Consider the following 18,520-nt stretch of genomic DNA (forward strand, 5'->3'; position numbering starts at 1 on the left):
GTCTCACATTTAGGTCTTTCATCGATTTTGAGGCTGTTTTTGTGTAGGGTGTTAGAAAATGGTCCAGCTTTGGGGCACCTGGCTGGCTTAGTGGTTAAGCCTCTGCCTTCCCCTCAGGTCAGGATCTCAGGGTCCTGGGATCGAGCCCTGCACCGGGCTCTCTGTTTAATGGGAAGCCTGCTTCTCCCCTTCTCTCTGCCTGCCTCTCTGCCTACTTGTGATCTCTCTCTGTCAAATAAATAAATAAAATCTTAAAAAAAAAAAGAAAGAAAGAAAATGGTCCAGTTTCATTCTTCTGCACATGACTGGCCAATATTCCCAATACCATTTGTTGAAGAGACTGCCTTTTTTTCCCCCCCATAGGATATTCTTTCCTGCTTTGTCAAGGATTAGTTGACCATAGAGTCGAAGGCCCATTTCTGGGCTCTCTATTCTGTTCCATTGATCTACATGTCTGTTTTTGTGTAGTACCATACTGTGTTGAAGATTATAGCTTTGTAATAGAGCCTGAAGTCCAGAATGTGATGCCACCAGCTTTTATTTTCTTTGCCAACATTGCTTTGGCTATTTGGAGTCTTTCCTGGTTCCATACAAATTTTAGGATTACTTGTTCCAGCTCTGGGGAAAAAGTTGATAGTATTGTCATAGGGACTGCACTGAATGTGTATGTGAATGTGCTCTGGGTAGCACAGACACTTAACAATATTTGTTCTTGCAATCCATGAGCATGGAATGTCTTTCCAACTCTTTGTCTCCCTCAATTTCTCTCATGAGTGTTCCCTAGTTTTCTATAGTTCTGTAGTTTGCTTCTTTGATTAGGTTTATTCCTACATTTCTTAGGGTTTTATGTGCAACTATAAATGGGATCACCTTTTTTATTTCTGCTTCTTTTGTCTCATTGTTAGTGCATAGAAATACAACTGATTTCTATGCCTTGGTTTTATATCCTGCCAGTTTGTTGAATTCCTGTATGAGTGCTATCCATTTTGGGGTGGAATCTTTTGGGTTTTCCATATAGAGTATCATGTCATCTGTGAAGAGTAAGAGTTTGACTTTTTCTTTGTCGATTCAGATGGCTTCTTATTTCTTTTCGTTGTCAATTGCTGAGGCTACGACTTCTAGTACTATGTTGAACAACAGTGGTCAGAGTGGATATCCTTGCCTTGTTCCCGAGCTTAGGGGAAAAGCTCTCAGTTTTTGCACACTGAAAATGATATTCACTGTGGGCTTTCCATATATGGCTTTTATGGTATTGAGGTATGTTTCCTCTGTCCCTACACTGTGACGAGTTTTCTTCAAGAAAGGATGCTGTACCTTGTGAAATGCTTTTGCTGCATCTATTGAGAGGATCGTGTGATTCTTGTCCCTTATTTTATGAAGGTAGTGTATCACATTGCTTGGTGTGTGGATGTTGAACCACCCCTGTAGCCCAGGAATACCAACCACCTGGTCATGGTGAAAAATCCTTCTAATGTACTGCTAGATCCTATTGGCTGGTATCTCAGCTGTCACACTGATGTCCTCCCAGTTTTGGTGATGTCCCCTGATGTTGACATTTTAGGATGTATTTCCTCTACACCAGGACATTCCCCTGGGTCACCACAGGATCATCTCCTAATAGGTCTCATGGTACCAGAATGTCTCCTTGTCCTTAGACTCTGCTTCGTATTGTTCCAGCAATGTCCAATATGGCCAAAGAGATCGACAGACTTGGGCATTTTCCATTTCCTAGATGTGCTGAAGATGAGGGTTAGAGTGTTTTATTTGCCTTGTTGGTGGATTAGCTTAATCTGTAAATGCAGGTGAAGAGATTCAGATGTAGGAGGCCACTGGGAGAGTATGTTGTCCAGAAGTTCTCAATATATATTTGAAAGCTTTGTTCATCCTGTGTTTTGGCTCACCTTTGTGTCATATTTTGACAAGAGTTCAGATTATTTAGTCTTAACTAGAGAGAAACAGAAGTCTCCTAACACATTGTATATATTGTACCTCATTTGGATATCCTATGGCTAATTTTTTGCTATGACACATAGCACCACAGTAAACAATTGTACATCTCTATTGCTTTTTTTGGTCCCCATGTATTTTCGGCCTTGAATTAACACTGGGATTGCCATGCAGTAGGATAAACACACCAACCACCGTCTGGATAGGGTGAACTATATGGCAAATGAGGGATTCCATTTAAACTCCTACAACGCAGAAGAGAACTCTTGTCATTCCATTGCCTGTCCACCACTTGCTATAGATCTCTTTAAAATCTTCAGTTTGGGGTGCCTGGGTGGCTCAGTGGGTTAAAGCCTCTGCCTTCAGCTCAGGTCATGATCCCAGGGTCCTGGGATTGAGCCCCACATCGGGCTCTCTGCTCAGCAGGGAGCCTGCTTCCTCTCTCTCTCTGCCGGCCTCTCTGTTTACTTGTGATCTCAGTTAAATAAATAAATAAAATATCAAAAAATATCTTGTCAGTTTGATGCATGTATAAAGCAAGCCCATTGTTCTTCATGTTATCTCGATAACTTGGGATGTGCTCAGTGATTTCTGAGGCTGATTTACTGTGACTTGCTCTAAGCACTTGCACAGATCTTGGGAGAGCCAGACTTACACATATTTATTTGTGGGAGCTCTTTCTATATTCTGGATACCAATCCTTTGCTCATGAGAGAATAAATCAACTGTTAGAAGCAGATCTGTTTCTGCTGTGAAGACCCACTGTGCTCTGAAGGAGGTGAGTCAGTGGGGAGGGATGACAGGAGAGACAGTGGTGGGGGATCCAGGAAACTCAGAAAGATTCTCAACTGTTTCATTTCCAGAACATTTGTTTGTATGTGGCCTGTCAGGATCATGTCTGAGACTGACAGTTGGCTGCTGGAAAGTGAATTTCTGAGCGATCTTTCAGTTCTCTATCTCCACAACAGATCTAGCAGAATCACCACTTTTATTTTCCCCATACAGTGGAGGAAGAACACAATTCCATGAGTTCTCTTGGGATATAAAAGAAATTCCAGGGGCACTTGTGCAGCTCAGCCAGTTAAATGTCTGCCTTCAACTGAGGTCATGATCCCAGGGTCCTTGGATGGAGTCCCACAACCAGCTTCCTGCTCAGTGGGGAGTCTGCTTTTCCCTCTCCCTCTGTCCCTCCCCCAGCTTGTTCTCTCTCTCTCTCTCAAATAAATAATATCTTTGAAAAAATTAAAAATAATAATAAAATTCCAAATTAAGTATATTGCATAATAAAGATAATATTTATTTAAATATATGTTCCTGGACATAATTTACTGAAGAAAACAATCACAGTATGCCAATGAGCCTGTTTCTCAGTACATACAAGAAAAAATCCCTGAGGATCTAGAGCTTCCATAAATATCTTTTTGGGGATACTGTCTGCAAGGACATGGTCCTCTTACTAAGAAGAATCCAATATTGCACAACCAAAGGACAAGATGGAAAATGTTCTCTTTGTAGAGATTCCCCGTTCAAGTATTTAACACTTCAGTGCAGGAATTCCATCACTAAGCACCGGGAGAATACGGCATAGAATATGCCAGTGAAAGTGCTGAACAGGAGAGGCAGGAAATGCAACAGGGACATGGGAGGTTCCCTGTACTGCACCAGGTGGCTGGAATGAAGTCTCTGGATTTGTAAACTTGGAAGTGCTGTTGGTCTAATGATGAACAGCAGCTCATCCAAAAGCAGCTGAACCAGAGGCATAATTGCTGAGCAGGTCCCCATTCTGAGGGGCTTCTCGGTGGACTTGGCAGCCTAAGAAAAGAACAGGTGTTTGTCTCTGTGGCTGAGGAAATCCTGGGTCCCCTGTCCTGGGGCTGCCCTTCAATAGCACTCCCCACCCCAGAGCCCAGCCCTCGCCCAGGGGCATGCATTTCCCCCAGCCATGACCCCAGCCCTGGGCCCAGCCACCTTTACAAACCTCCTCCCTCTTGAACCAAATCACTGAGTCAGCCCCAGGCCCTGTTACCAGTGGTCTGGGCTCAGGACCAAAGTGAGTAAGAAATGTGGTTCTCATGTGACTTGGGTTCCCATGCTCCCTCTCATGGCAGATCCCAAAGGACTTGCTGGGGGATGTGACAAAAGACAGGGGCCTGCACTTGACACCTCTAACCTTGGGGGACCCTATGGAAAATGTCCTTTTCCCTTCCCTTCTAGCCTCCTGGTGAGTAGAACACAGAGTTATTAGTCTGATGATCCTTGCCCCATCCCACCCATTCCTGGTCCGGCTCAGCTGGGAGCTCACAGGGGAGCTCAGTTAGCCCATCCCCCAGGTCAGCTCTGCTCAAAGCAGGGGCTGCTCAGGGGCTCAGGATCTGAGGTCTGCAGGAAGCTGGCTGCCAGGGACGGCACCAGCCTCAGTCAGGGTTCCCACTGTTGCACGGAGAACTGGCCTCCTTCTAGTCCCATCATGCACAGTCTCTACTGGGCACTTGCTGCCTCACATGCGAAGACCCAAGACATGTTCTGGCAGAACATGGCACTACTGTCCAGTCCTTTGAGTTGGTCTGCAGAGGCCTTCCCACTCCCTCTACCTGGGATGAGACCCTGGTCCCCTGTCCTTGTAACTGCCAGGAGGGAATCCCCTTCTCCTTGAGATGTCCCATGGAGCTGCCATGCTGCTCTCTCTCAAAGGGGAGTACAGCCCATGCTGTATGTGCCCGCTGTCCCCACCCCACACACCCTGGGCCCAAATTGACTTTCTCCAATGGAGAACCAGGTCAGAGCCAGGCCTGACTTCCCTCAATCCCTTTAGCACCAACAGGCCTTAAGCAGTGGTATGGGCCCCTCCCCTTTCCCAGTGGCCTATCAGTGAGTGAGGCCACATCAGAGCTCAGCGCTGAGCTAGTCCAAGCTGTTGCCAACACGTGATATGAGATCTCATTCATCTAGTCCCACTGCCCTCCAAGAAGGTTCAGGCAGTGGGCAGGGGTGAGGCTGGGAATTCACCGTTCCCTGTGCTCACACTAGGCCATCTGCCCCTCCCTTCCCTCTCAATCTGCTCTCACTACCTGTCGATCTAGTGGTCTCCCACAAGGATGCCCATTATGACCGCACAGCTGAGGAGCAGGGGGAAGATCCAGGTGCAGGATCCGAGGGCCGTGGCCTTGCCTGGGGCTGTACCTTGTCGCGTGGCTGGTGGCACTGAAATGAAAACACAAGGATCAGAGCCCCAGTCGGGACCCCAAACTGGGGGAAGATTCCTCAGCTCCTGTAGGTCCATCCTACCAGGCAGACGATGTCTATCACTGTCCTTGTGGCAGCTGCTATGACCAGTCTTGATGTTGGGAAGGGAGGAGGGGATGCGCCCTGTTCCCTAAGGACTCCTCCAGCCAAAAGGGGAAGCAGGGTTTGCAATGTAAGCCGTCGCTCCTGCTGTGACAGACAGGAGGTGATGCAGGATAAGGATGGTGACAGCGACCACCTCTCAGGAGCTGACAGTCCAGGTGGCACTGAAGGTTTCTGGCAATACACCAGGTGACATAAAAAAGATAGTAATTCTCAGATAAAGGAACGTAAGAACATCTCTGGAAACAGACTGATGCTCCCCTGTTTGGGGCAAGAAATCCAAGAAATACCCAAATACAAAGGTGTATGCATCAAGGAAGTGATTCCAGGAGGTGAGAAGGGAAAGGAAGAATTCTAGAACATTCCTGTAGCCATTATTCTGCCAAGAAGAATTTCCCATGGATGGATCAATTTCTCTCTACACACACACACACACACACACACACACACACACACACCACACTGTGGGGTAGGTCAAGGTCATTTCAGGAGAACCAGCACTCCATCCAGTCTTCTGAGTTACCTGTGGTCTCCCGGGTTTCATTCCAGTGCTCCCATACTTGCTGGAGCCAGCTCTTACAGTCTCCGTTTGACGTCCGCACAAGGAGCTTGGTCAGCTCTTTGTCATTGTCCAATGTGCCAATGAACTGTTGGCCTCCAGGAGAAACCACTGTCCAATTTCTCTTTTCTGGGTTGAAGCAGTGGCTTAACTCTCCATTGAAGGCAAACCGCCAGGATCCTCTGGTGTGTCCGTCGGCCCCACGCTCACACATCAGGCTGCCCTGCATGGTGAGAGACTCTGCCCCCGCCCCCACCAGGGGAAACAGGTCAGCCTCTGGTCCTGACCAATCCTTTGCCCCACCCGCTGTGCACTCCTCGGCTCCCCTTCCACGCTCCTGGTCCTGCTCTGGCCTCCTTGTCTGCCCTGGCTGCTGGGACCCACTTCGAAGTTTTACGTAAACACCAGAGCTCCCAGCCCTGCCAACGTGTTCTCCTTCTGCCCTGGACCTTCAGACTCACCACTGTTAGTGAAAATCTCCACTTTGATGTCCAGCAGTTTCTTTCTGAGCTCTTCCCTCAGGTCTTCCAGAGGTCCCATCTGTGTGTCCCAAAACGTTGTGTCCTTCAGCTTCATCCCCAGAGGACCAACGGGTGTGACCCGCTTGCTCCCACAGGCATAGGAAAGAAACTTATTTCCATTGACCTGGCCTCGAATCTCACACCATGGTTGTCCAGGCCTGGGGTGAGATGTGATGGAGAAATTGTAGGAAAGGGAAAGAGCATCTGTGAAGGGAAGACAGAGGTGGAGGTTGGGGCTGGAAGAGAAAGCAGCAGGCACCCCACTGCCGTCCAGGTGACAGCAGTCGCATCCCTGTAGGGCTGTGCTGGCAGAGTAAGGACTGTCCCTGTAATATGGTTCCCCGTAGCCTTGGAGGCCGGCGCTCTTCCCCTGTTGGGATTGGATCAGGATGTCTCTGCTTGGCAGGAAGTCACAGAGCCCCAGATAGGAACCCGCGCCTACCGGGCTGACACCCAGCATCACTCGGTCTCTACCCACTGCAGGCACAGGACAGCCTGGCTATGGCACGAAGAGGTCTACATGTCAGAGGACTGTCAGGACGCAGGCCAGTGTGCTGTAGGAAGATGAGGGGCACGGAGGGGGCTGCTCCTGAGGAGCTGAGGCAGGTTGGGGACAGGGTGAGGACAGAATCCAGAGTCAGGTGAGGGAGAGGTCGGGATCATGGGTCACAGGACTCAGCAGGGCCCTGGAGATCCTGATAACCTGCCCTTAGGATGGGTCTTCAAAGCCTGGAAAGGGTGGTCCACACGTCACAGGCTAGAGCAGCAGGCATTGCCAAGGCAGATAGAAGCTCAGAGAAGTGCATGTGACAGAACAGATATAGTAAGAAATGCCAAACACAAAACTAAAAACATGTCCTGCAACTACGCTCAAGGACAGGTCTGGAGGACTCTTACAAGGAAAATAAATAAATAGAAAAGTATCTTATCCTGGATGCAAGGACAGAGATGAGTACCAACCTTAAAGCCTCTCTCAGTGTGCAAGGATGTGATTAACCCTATTTGATTTTCATTGAAATGCCAGCCTGGTGAAAAGATTTTCAGTGTCTACTGAATATTGCATAGGACTCTGTTGTGACCACCCATCGTGCTGTTGTAGCCGACAAACAGCCACAGACAATCCATGGACAATGGTGCCGCTGGACCGGCTCCTTGGGCCCCAGGACCCTTAGAATCCACACCACAGAGCCCTGTGGGAAAAGGGGCTCTGTGCCCTTTGTGACATCCTGATCTGAATATCAGAAAGAGAGCCCTAGAGTTCCAGAGAGGCAATGACACAGGAGGGAAAGTCACACCCTGTCAAAGAGGCTGGGGGCACGTATGCTCCTGGGACTGGGAGCAAGGAGGTCTCTGGCCAGAGGATATTAGAGCTGTGCACCCTGACCTGGGAGGTGCTGGTGAAGGAGAGCCTGGTGTCCCACAGGGAGGGGGGAGGGGGTAATCCACTGCCCAAGTGTGCAGGCAAGTCCGTCCCACTTGGACTGGTTGACCGCGGTGGGGTAGGTGACTCATACCAGGAGAACCCTGGGAATGGCTTTGAGGCACGGGGTCCTGTGGAGGTCCCCTCCCTGGGAAAGCCTCGAGTCCTGCCCAGAATAGGTACAGGGGGACTCAGGTTCCACTGGGCTCCGAGGGGAGGCTCCAGGGGCTGGGGAGGACCGCAGATCTCCAGCGGGGCCCTCTCTCCCTTAGCTGTGCTCCCACTGCCATTGCCTGGACTCACTTTTGAGGTTTCTCACTAACCCTCAGCTTCCTCCTCCCCCCCACCCCAGCACCACTTCCTCCCCACCCCCTTTTTAAAAGAATCATTGGTTTACTTTAGGAAGTGGGAAGGGAAGGGGCAGAGGGAGAGGGAGAGAGTGAATCTCCCACAGAGCTCAAACTGAGCACAGAGCCCCAGGTAAGACTCCATCTAGGGACCCTGAGAGCAGGACCTGAGCCCAAATCAAGAGTCCCGCGCTTAACCCACTGAGCACGCCAGGTGCCCAGAAGCTGCCTCTGTTTTCGGCCCCTCTCCTGGCCCAGGCGACAACCGCCCACAGTCACCCTCCAGGCAGAAAGCGGCCCGCAGAGAATAACTGAGGAGTCCGGGTTAGAAGAAGATGCCAGAACCCCTCCCCGGACACCATTTCTGCTCCCCGGTCTTACCGCTCACCCCCCAACACCCGCTCCCACGCCCGGGTTCCGCCTCTGAACTCACGGCTGCGGCCTGCTGTAGCACAGACCGGCAGGAAAATCCAGAGCAGGAGGCCAGGACGGACGCTGGAGATGCCAGTCCAGCCCATTCGCCCCGTCAAGCTCACTGAAGCTCTACTCCACCGCGATCTGCAGTTTCTACAGAAAATTTCCACTTGGGACTTGACTCCGCCCTGGGACCCGCCCCCTCCCGCCGTATTTCCTAGAATATATCAGCCCTGCCTTGTGCTGAGGGTCTGCTCCTCTTTCACCCATTGTCCTGACCACCCTATCTTTCCCATCTTCATTTCCACCATCAGTATCTTCCCTTCTTATGGCCAACAGGTATAAGCTTCCAGTTATGAACTTAAAAAGATATGCGGGGGCGCCTGGGTGGCTCAGTGGGTTAAGCCTCTGCCTTTAGGTCAGGTCATGATCTCAGGGTCCTGGAGTCAGCTGGAGCCTGCCTCCCCCTCTCTCTCTGCCTGCTGCTCTGCCTACTTGTGATCACTTTCTCTCTGTCAAATAAATAAATAAAATCTTTTTTTTTTTTTTAAAGTCATGTGGATATAGGGTACAGCATGTTCCCTGTAGTTAAAGATTCTGTGTTGTATATTTCAAAGTCACTGAGAGAGTGGATCTCGAAACGAGACTTATTGTGCTGACCACTTCACAATATATACAAATATCCAACCATTATCTTGTACATCTGAAACTAATATAATGCTGTATATCAATTATATCTCAATAAAAAATAAATTCAAAAAGAAAAAAATAGTACAAAACTGGATTTTCTTCCCTTCCTGTTCCGAAGGCTGGAACATTGAGAGCAAGGCATCCTCAGAGCCATGTTCTGTCTCCAGGCTTCTGGGTGTTTCCTGCCATGCTTGGCATTCATTGCCTCTGGTCGGCTGCCCTCTAATGTCTGTCTCTGTTGTCACAGGGCCAACTTCCCTTTCTGCCTCCGTGTATCCACGTGACTTCTTCCATGTTTGTCTCTGGTCCCTTCTTACAAGGACAACAGTCCTACTGGATGGTGTTTCACCCTAATGACCTCATCTTCATGTGGATAAGCTGCAAAGGACCTATGTCCATATAAAATCAACTTCCCAAGACCAGGAGTTAGGACTTCAGCATAACTTTTGGGGGACCACAATTCAGCCCATAATAAAAGTCATAGACTCTATCATCCCACAGCTATCCACCAAAAAAAGAATCATCCCTTTTTTCTTTACCGCCAAAGTTTCTTATTGAGATATTAATGACATATAACAAATTATTTTGAGGTGTGCATGAGTCAATATTTGTATATTATTAGCTATATTTCTGCACCATTATTATACATTACATCTCATGACTTATTTATTTTATCACTGGAAGTTTCTACTTTCTGGCCACAAGAAGGGATGATTATTTGGAAAGTGGGAATGAAGACGGAAAAGACAGGTTGGGAGGAGAATGGGGTGAAGAAGGAAAGAAGGGCAGGAGAGAAGATTGATGTATTTCAGGAAATATGGCCTGGCAGGAGTAAGCAGGTGCTTTGATGCTGGCTGGGGTCCCAGAGTGGGTGTGACAGGGTTTCCTCACAGCCTCCTCAAATTGCTGAGGAAAGTGTCTACCACACTCCTTCTGGGAGCACATAGGGAGAAACAGGGAGGGGAGAGGGAATGGGGTTAGGACTGTGGCAGGAGTGGAGGGGTGGGGGGAAACCATATGGGAGCAGTTTAAAAACCCTGTTGATGGCTCCTGCCCAGTCATCAATCTTCCCCAGCCTTGCTTCTGCCTTAGGTTTTTGTTTGTTTGGGTTTTTTTTGTGTGTGTTTTTTTTCAGTGACTTTGGCCTCTGGGCAAAAGGAAGATGGAAAATATTTTTTCAACTTGAAAAAAATACTGCCAGGAGATGGGAGCCAGAGGGCAGGACAGGGAGAGAGTGCCTGGTGGGAAGCAAGGCTTAAGACTTCTCCAAACTAAAGAGTTTTAGAAAAGTCAGCCCGACTCCACACAGATTATTTGCCAGGTCAGGAGGTTGGGGGAGGGCAGAGGGCAGGCACACCTGTGGCTGACATTACTCCCATTTGGGTGAGAACAGCACAGGCTCCCTATGAGATGCCAACTGGAGGAGGAGGCCATCCAGGAACTAAGAAGAGAGGGTCTAGGGTTTAATCCCAGGGAAAGGAGCTGCACTCACAGCATATACAGCCTTCTTTCTGGACAACTCGGCCTCACCCCTGCAACGCATTACCACCTAGCCAGTACTGCGACTGTCCACCAGTCTGCCAAGCCAGCTGCTTCCGAAGGACGGAGAACATGGGAAGGCCAGTAAGTCCATGAGCAATGGGTCCACTGCCACATTTCTTTTCTTGTGAAGCGAGTTCCTTGATCAGAGCAACAGGGTAGGGAAGACAGTGAGGGTGGGGTAAAGAATTATGTAGGTCCACCGATGGTAGTTTTGGTAAAATCATTGCAGGCAAAGAAGACAAACCAATATCCGCAGTAAGTATCTATTTCAAAAAAAAGAGGAATGCTGTGCCTTACTGTGATGAAAGTGGCCCAGGGTCATGAACCTGCCAGCAGGCTGGTCACCCTGGGGAACGGTGCCATATCAGGGCACAGTGTTGGTCTCTGTGGCTGGCAGGCTGGGCACTCAGCAGTGGGCATGGCCCGCTCAGCCTCCATGGACCTAGCAGCAGCAGGACTGTGCTGCTAAGCCCGTGCCTGACATCCATTCCTGCCCCTTTGTTCTGAGCCCACTTGGCAACGAGGTCTGTCCCAGGGAAACAGGGTGACTGATAGCCCCAGGATGGTTATCCTAGCGACTTGATTCTTAAAAATTCTCCTCTTCTGAGGTCACCCTTTGGGGAGCATTCCCGTGGGACACAAATATCCTTCTGTTCTCAGAGAATTCTATCCACATACCTCTCCCCCAAATTTCTATGTCACAAGTTTCCAATTGGATTTTCCAAGTCCCTGGCCATCCAGCCAAACCATTGAAATGGGCATCTACTTGCATACGTGTGCATTTCTCCTTCCCAGCAAACTGTACCCCTGGGGTACCGCTCAGCGTTGTGCCCACTGAGAACATTTCCCTCACCCACTGTCCTACGGGAATAGTCCGGAGAAGGGCTATGATGAGGAAGCTGTTCCCTTTCAGGCAGGACCTGTGGCTCATACAGAAGCATCTGGAAACCAGTCACCAGTCCTCTCTTCCTCTGACACTGATAGTTGGGAGCTTCCCATGAGGCCTAGGTACAGGCTGGGAGAAGGAAGCTGTGGGGTAGGAGTGGGGACCACAAGCATTCAGGCAACTTCTTTAGGGAACTTGCTTGTGCCCTGGGGCCTGATCAGACCAGATCATGTACCTACGGCTTCCATTTTCCATTCCTTCTAGAACTGCCTCTTTTCCCAAATTTTGTGAGTACACAGAGTTGGAAGGTAACTGAGCATGAATATTGTTTACAAAAGCTCTTGCAGAAAATTTGTCATGGGGCCATTTGAGATGAATAAAAACATCATGAAATGATGGGGGCCCATGGAATGAGATGGCACAAATTTATGGCTGAACCCATCAGCCATGTTTGTCGCGGCTGCTGATTTTGGTGCTAGGCATTATTGTAAGGTCCTTAGACACGTGAACTCACTCTCCTCACAACAGCCAAAGATCTGGGTTCCGTTATGATCCCCAGGGTACTAGAAGACTCTGTGAGAGAAAGCAATCTGCCCTAAAGGGCCTTGCCACAAATGAGTCATGGAGCCATGTCCAAGAGTCTCAGAGAAATACGTAGCAGACACCATTAAAATGGTCATTTGTTCTTCTGGGATATTGTTGTGGGCAAGTGATCCATACTAAAGAAAAAGTAGGAGCCTGAAAATTTATCGTGCCATTATCTATAATGATGAAAAAATTCATAAAGTATATGTCCGATAGCAGAGGTTAAAGATTAAAGTGGCAACTGTGAAGTTTATGTGGTAACATAACTAGATATGTTACTAGAATAGATAAGTAAATGTAATTATTTATTGCTATTTATTATTTATATAAATATTTATTGTTATTAATGTTACTAGAATATATGAATAAATATCAATAAATAGAACATATTGATAAGTTCGTATACTAATTGAGGATATAAATTTACATTTCCTATAACTGGATATACTTTGGGAACACCCAAAGTATATTTAGAAAGATCTGGGCTGACATCCAAACTGACAAAGTGATCATTTGCATCATCTTGGGCAATGAAGCCTCTGACTGTCATTTCCTCACGAGTCTGATGCAAATGATAATACCTACCCCAGACATTTGTGACATTAAGTTGAGTGACATTAAGGCTCATGAGCACTGTGCCTGGTGCCTGGTACAAAGAAATCACCCAATAAATGGCACCTCTTACTTATTACCATCAGCTCATACAGAGAAAGACCATAATGACACACACCAAAAATGATGATAGTCATACTGGGGTTGTGAATAATCGTTTCCTGAAGTGTTACAATTAGGAAAAAGACACAATGAAAAAAGAAAATCACAGAAACCAACCAAATACATGGATTTTGACACATAGTATCTAAGCCTCTTCCCTTAGTCTGGCCCCACTGCTGTGTCCTGACTTCAGGGGTCTCTGTTAATTTCTCAGGCTCCACTGTATCATTTGTGTCCACACAGTACAGATCTAGATTGCAAAACCTCCTTGTTATTAAGGCTCCATTCACAGCAGTGTGTTGTCAATCAGATTACCTAACAATATTCTTATCTGTATAAAATGTCTTAACTTGATATGCTTCAAAATGGGTCTGAGTCTCGTTTTACCTCTGATAAAGTGTGTTTAGTTTTCAAAAGAAGTCAGTGTTTCTATAGTACTTAACACTCATTTACTGCAGTTTAGGATGAAAATTCAAATTTACCTTTATCTTGTTTTTTATCCACAAGTCAAGTGTTTTTAAGACTTTTTTTTTTTTTTTTTTTTTTTTTTGTGGAGACAGGGAGAGTGGAGGCAGGGGAAGAGGCAGAGGGAGAGAATCTCAAGCAACCTCCATGCCCTGTGCAGAGTCCCATGCCAGTCTCCATCTCAGGACCCTGAGATCATGACCTGAGCCAAAATCAAGAGTCAGACACTTAACCGACTGAGCCACCCAGGCAGCTCTTCAAGATTTTAAGTAATCCCCACACCCATCGTGGTGCTGAAGCTCACAACTCTGAGATCAAGAGTCCCTCTCTCCACCGACTGAGCCAGCCAGGTGACCCAGCAAGTCAAATACTTTTAAATGGTAGCACACTCCTTTCCTCTTCTGATCATTGTTTATTTTTAAGACGTGTTCCTGGGTAGTTAAGCTCTGACTTATTTCAGAATACATTACGCAACATAATTTGCCCGGACTTGGACTGAGGAGGGAATGTATCTCTCTTGCTTCCATTACAAAGTGTGGAAGATGTAAGGGTTTTCTATGCTCATAAATCATATCTTAAAGCTTACCTAAAGAAAAGCAAACAAGTAAAACAATGATTATTTTCTCCTACTTCTTCCAGGAGAGGCAGGATGAATTAGTTTTGTAATTATGTGGGATATTTCAGAACTTACCTAATTTTTCCAATTTAAGACTTTGGGGTTACATCTTTGAGAGCTTAAAAATATAGCATTCATTGTTATTTATATCATACAGGTATATTTTAGTTTGTTTACTTACAAAAAGTATTTTAAAATAAATTTTCAAGCAAATAGTTGCTAACTATAATGTATTACTGCAGATTATAAGATGATTTCCAGAATTATAAGTGGTAAATCCTTGTGTGGAAAGCAGTGAAACTTCCAGAGCCAAAAGAAAGTTCTCTGTAACACTCTGTAAAATAGCCTATTAGTAGTGAAATTGTCACCTCTTTCCTTACCTGGGAGAAGCAGAATAAAGACCTCAGACACTAAGTCTTTGTTCTGAGATGGAAAAGGCAAAACAAATTTCTTCTTAGGCAAAGGTTGCTTGTTTAAGGTGGCTTATTTAAATCTGGTTTATGAGTCCTCATTGTTTTAAATGACTCTAAAGATGGGACTTGTCTTAGAGTGCCTGGGTGGTACAGTCAGTTAGGCATCCGACTCTTAATTTCAGCTTAAGTTGTGATCTCAGGGTCATGCCCCATGTCCTGCTTTATGTCCATCCTGTACTCAGGGTTCATACAGTCTTTGACTTGCCTGGACCCTTAATCAGCATCTTACCCAGCCCCCATCCATCTAGGAGCCCTTCCAATGGTTTTCCACTGTCTGCCTCTTATTTCTGGAGGTGAATGCTGGCTACTTCCCATCACATCCTATAACAGCTTTCATCACCTCTAATTATTAGGCCAGCGGGATGTACCTCCTGTTACTTCTGTGTACTGGGTTAGATCTTCTCTTTGGAAAAGGACCCAACACATCCTTTTATTCTGTGTATCAACCACTGAAGTTTTTGGGGAAAAAAAATGAGAGGCACTTGGGTGACTCAATCACTTAAGCATCCACCTTTGGCTCAGGTCATGGTCCCAGGGTTCTAGGATCGAGTCCTACATCAGGCTCCTGCTAAGCGGGAGCCTGCTTCTCACTTTCCACCCCACTGATGCTCTCTTCTCATTATCTCTTGTCTCTCTCTCTCAAATAAAGAAATAAAATGATTTAAAAAGAAAAAGAAAAAGACTGGGTGGCTCAGTCAGTTAAATGTCTGCCTTTGGCTCAGGTCATGATCCTGGGGTCCTAGGATTGAGTCTCCCGTTGGGCTCCTTACGCAGCAGGAAACCTGTTTCTCCCTCTCCCTTTGCCCTTCCCCCTGCTTGTACTCTGTTTCTCTTACTCTCTCAAATAAATAAATAAAATCTTAAAAAAAAAAAAAAACTTGACACCCTTATGAAGCCCATATGTAAACTGTGGTTCTTCCTGACACAGACTATGACTTCCTGTGACCCAGACATTATCTGTACTTCTACTAATGAAGCTTAATCTACATAAACTATTTTAGTAGCTGCTTCACACAATAGACTCCGGTTGAGTTTTCCATTAGCAGAATTACCTAAAACCTGCTTCATCCTTCTGCACGGACTCCTACCCTGATGGTCTCTTTGTTCTGTGTTTGTATAATTGATTTATTGAACCCAAGTGCAGGACCTTAAGTTTATCCTTTTTACATCTCAGCCTTTTGGTTTTCATCTACAACAGAGATAATTTTGAAATTTGAGAGTCATCCAGCATATTTATTATCCTTCGATGCATTGTGTCAGCTGCAAAATGAATGTATCTTGATTTAATCTTTGAGAACCGAGGTTGTTCAGGAAAGGTAGACAGACAAGCCATCGATCATACCACTAAGAGAGAGCTCCCTTGAGATGGACACTGACTGGTAATTGGCACTTCTGGGACATATTTGTTCAAGCAGCTATAAATCTGCCTCCATTATCATCTAGCTTTGACTATTTGCTACTAAAAGCTTTATTCTGTACGCAATGAATTGCATATATGAGTGCTGAATAAAAATAATACTGATGATTCAGTATTTAATTTGTTGAAGATATTTATAAAGGCCTTACAAAATTAGGCATTTCTCATGGGCTTTTACATCTGACTGCTCTGCCATCAAGAAGGAAATATGGACCACCTCCCCAGCCAAGTATATAATGTGCTGGCAGACAGATCTAGAGTTATACAACCATAACCTAAGTGACAGAGTCTGCGGTAAGAGAGCCATTTGTTACCGAACTGTGACTGTCTTATAATGGTATACACTCACGAATGCCCCCAAAAGGAAACTGTTGTCCAACTGTGACTTCATCATAATAAAGCTGTCATTGACTGAACTACGCACTCAATGCCAGGCCTTTTGGATCCCTCTGCCATCCTCAGCATAGCCTCCCAAGCAGGCCCATCCCCATCTTGTGGATTAAAATTATAGTAAAACATCCTTAAAGACTTTGAAGTGGCAAGAGATTACTGAGTACCTTTCAAGGAAATGCTGGGGGTCATGGAGCAGGTCCTTCAAGGTTAGCATTTAGAGATTATAGAAAACAGACTGTAATGCAAATGAGTCTTGTCCATAGAAATGCAAATAGATTTTTTCATGGAGAGATGCAATTGTGCAACTGATTTCCTCCCTGTGGAAAAGTAGATTTCAAACATGACATTTTAACACCTGTAGGTATTCATCTATTAATCCAGGCATGTTGGTGCCTAATAGGTACTAACAGGAAACTTGTTTCAGCTTTGCCTCTCCCAGCAACTTCCTTTAAGCATTCTTGGCTGCTTATAACTGTCTGTTCATCAAATTCTCCTTTGTTTGTTTGTTTAAAAATTTTATTTTTGTGAGAGAGAGAGAGCAAGCAAGCAGGGCGAGGAACAGAGGGAGAGGGACAAGCAGACTCTGCTCTGAGTGCACAGCCCAACACAGGGCTCTATCCCAAGACCCCAGGATCACAACCTGAGCTGAAGGCAGCCGTTTAACCGAGTGAGCCACCCAGGTGCCCCGTACACACGTTTATTCACTTTTTTTTAGTATAATGAATACACGGTGTTCTAGTTTCAGGTGCGCAATAGAGAATTCAAGAATTCTCTACGTTACTCAGTGCTCCTGGTGATGAGTGTGCTCTTAATCCCCTTCACCTATTTCACTCGTCCCCAAGACCCCTCTGCCAACCACCAGTTTGTTCTCTGTATTTAAGAATCTGGTTTTTGTTTTTGTTTCTGGTTTTTCTTGTTTTGTTTCTTAATTTCAATGAGTGAAATCCTGTGGTATTTGTCTTTTTCTCTCTGATTATGTCACCTAGCCGAATACCCTTTAGGTCCCCATCCACATCGTTGCAAATGACAAGATTTCACTCTTTGTTATGGCTGAGTAATATTCCATCGCATCTATATACCACCTCTTTTTTATCCATTCAGCTACAGAGGGGCCCTTGGGCTGCTTCCATATCTTGGCTGTTGTAAATCATGCTGCTGCAAACAAAGGGGCTCATGTATCTTTTTGAATTAGTGTTCCGTTTTCTTTGGGTAAATACCCCTATAGTGGAATTACTAGATCACGCGGTAATTCTGTTTTTAATTTTTTGAAGCAACTCCGTGTTGTTTCCCACAGTGATTATACCAGTTCACATTGGCGCCAACAGTATACGAAGATTCTTTTTTTCCCACGTCCTCGTCAGCACTTGCATTGCTTGGTTTTCTGTGTTTAGCCATCTGACAGGTGTGAGGCGAGAGCTCATTGTGGTTTTGATTTGCATTTCCCTGATGGTTAGTGGTGTTGAGTATCTCATCATGTGTCTGCTGACTATTTATGTATCTTCTTTGGAAAAATGTCTTTTTAGGTCTTCTGCCCATTTTTAATCAGGTTGTGTTTTGTTTCTTTGTGGGGGTATTTGGTGTTAGGTTACGTTCTTTATACATTTTGGGTGTTAACCCATTACTGGATATATCATTTGCAGATATCGTGTTAACCCATTACTGGATATATCATTTGCAGATATCGTCTCACATTCAGTAGGATGCCTTGTCATTTTAATGATGGTTTCATTTACTGTACAAATGTTTTTTACTTTGATGTGTCCCAATACCTTAATTTTGTGTTTGTTTCCCTTGCCTGAGGAGGCATATCTAGAAAAATGTTTCTACAGCTGACATTAAGGAAATCACTGCCTATGTTCCCTTCTAGGGTTTTATGGTTTCAGATCTCACATTTAGGTCCTTAATCTGTTTTGAGTTTAGTTTTGTGTTTGGTGTTAGAAAGTGGTCCAGTTTCATTCTTTGTACATGCGCCTGTCCAGTTTTTCCAACACCATTTATTGAAAAGACTATCTTTTCCCCATTGTATATTCTTGCTTCATGACCATATTGTTGTGGCTTTAGTTTCTGATTTTCTATCCTGTTCCACTGATTTATGTGAATATTTTTGCGCCAGCACCATACTGTTTTGATTGCTACAGCTTTGTAATATGTCTTGAAATCTAGGATTATGATACCTCCAGCTTTGT

The 18,520-nt window shown here is 45.8% G+C and overlaps 1 protein-coding gene across 1 annotated transcript; it reads right to left on the reverse strand.

Moving 5' to 3' along the window:
- Positions 1-3,220: 3,220 nt before the first annotated feature.
- Positions 3,221-6,570, reverse strand: LOC308344226 (UL16-binding protein 1-like). Its single transcript, XM_080805736.1, has 4 exons — positions 6,313-6,570; positions 5,816-6,091; positions 5,016-5,148; positions 3,221-3,759 (listed from the first exon to the last, which is right to left on the reverse strand). The coding sequence occupies exons 1-3, from the start codon at positions 6,425-6,427 to the stop codon at positions 5,024-5,026; spliced, it is 516 nt and encodes a 171-aa protein (XP_080661862.1). The 5' UTR covers positions 6,428-6,570; the 3' UTR covers positions 3,221-3,759; positions 5,016-5,023.
- Positions 6,571-18,520: the final 11,950 nt, after the last annotated feature.

The sequence above is a fragment of the Martes martes genome (assembly GCF_963455335.1).
Source record: "Martes martes genome assembly, chromosome: 6".
NCBI lineage: Eukaryota > Metazoa > Chordata > Mammalia > Carnivora > Mustelidae > Martes > Martes martes.

What these genes read in the sequence shown, in the direction of transcription:
- LOC308344226 (XM_080805736.1), bottom strand. Translation starts at nt 6,427, where the DNA reads ATGAAGCTGAAGGACACAACGTTTTGGGACACACAGATGGGACCTCTG. An exon ending in GGAGATTTTCACTAACAGTG is followed by an intron (nt 6,092 to 6,312) that starts GTGAGTCTGAAG and finishes GGGCGGGGGCAG; the next exon opens with AGTCTCTCACCATGCAGGGC. An exon ending in TGAAACCCGGGAGACCACAG is followed by an intron (nt 5,149 to 5,815) that starts GTAACTCAGAAG and finishes TTTTCATTTCAG; the next exon opens with TGCCACCAGCCACGCGACAA.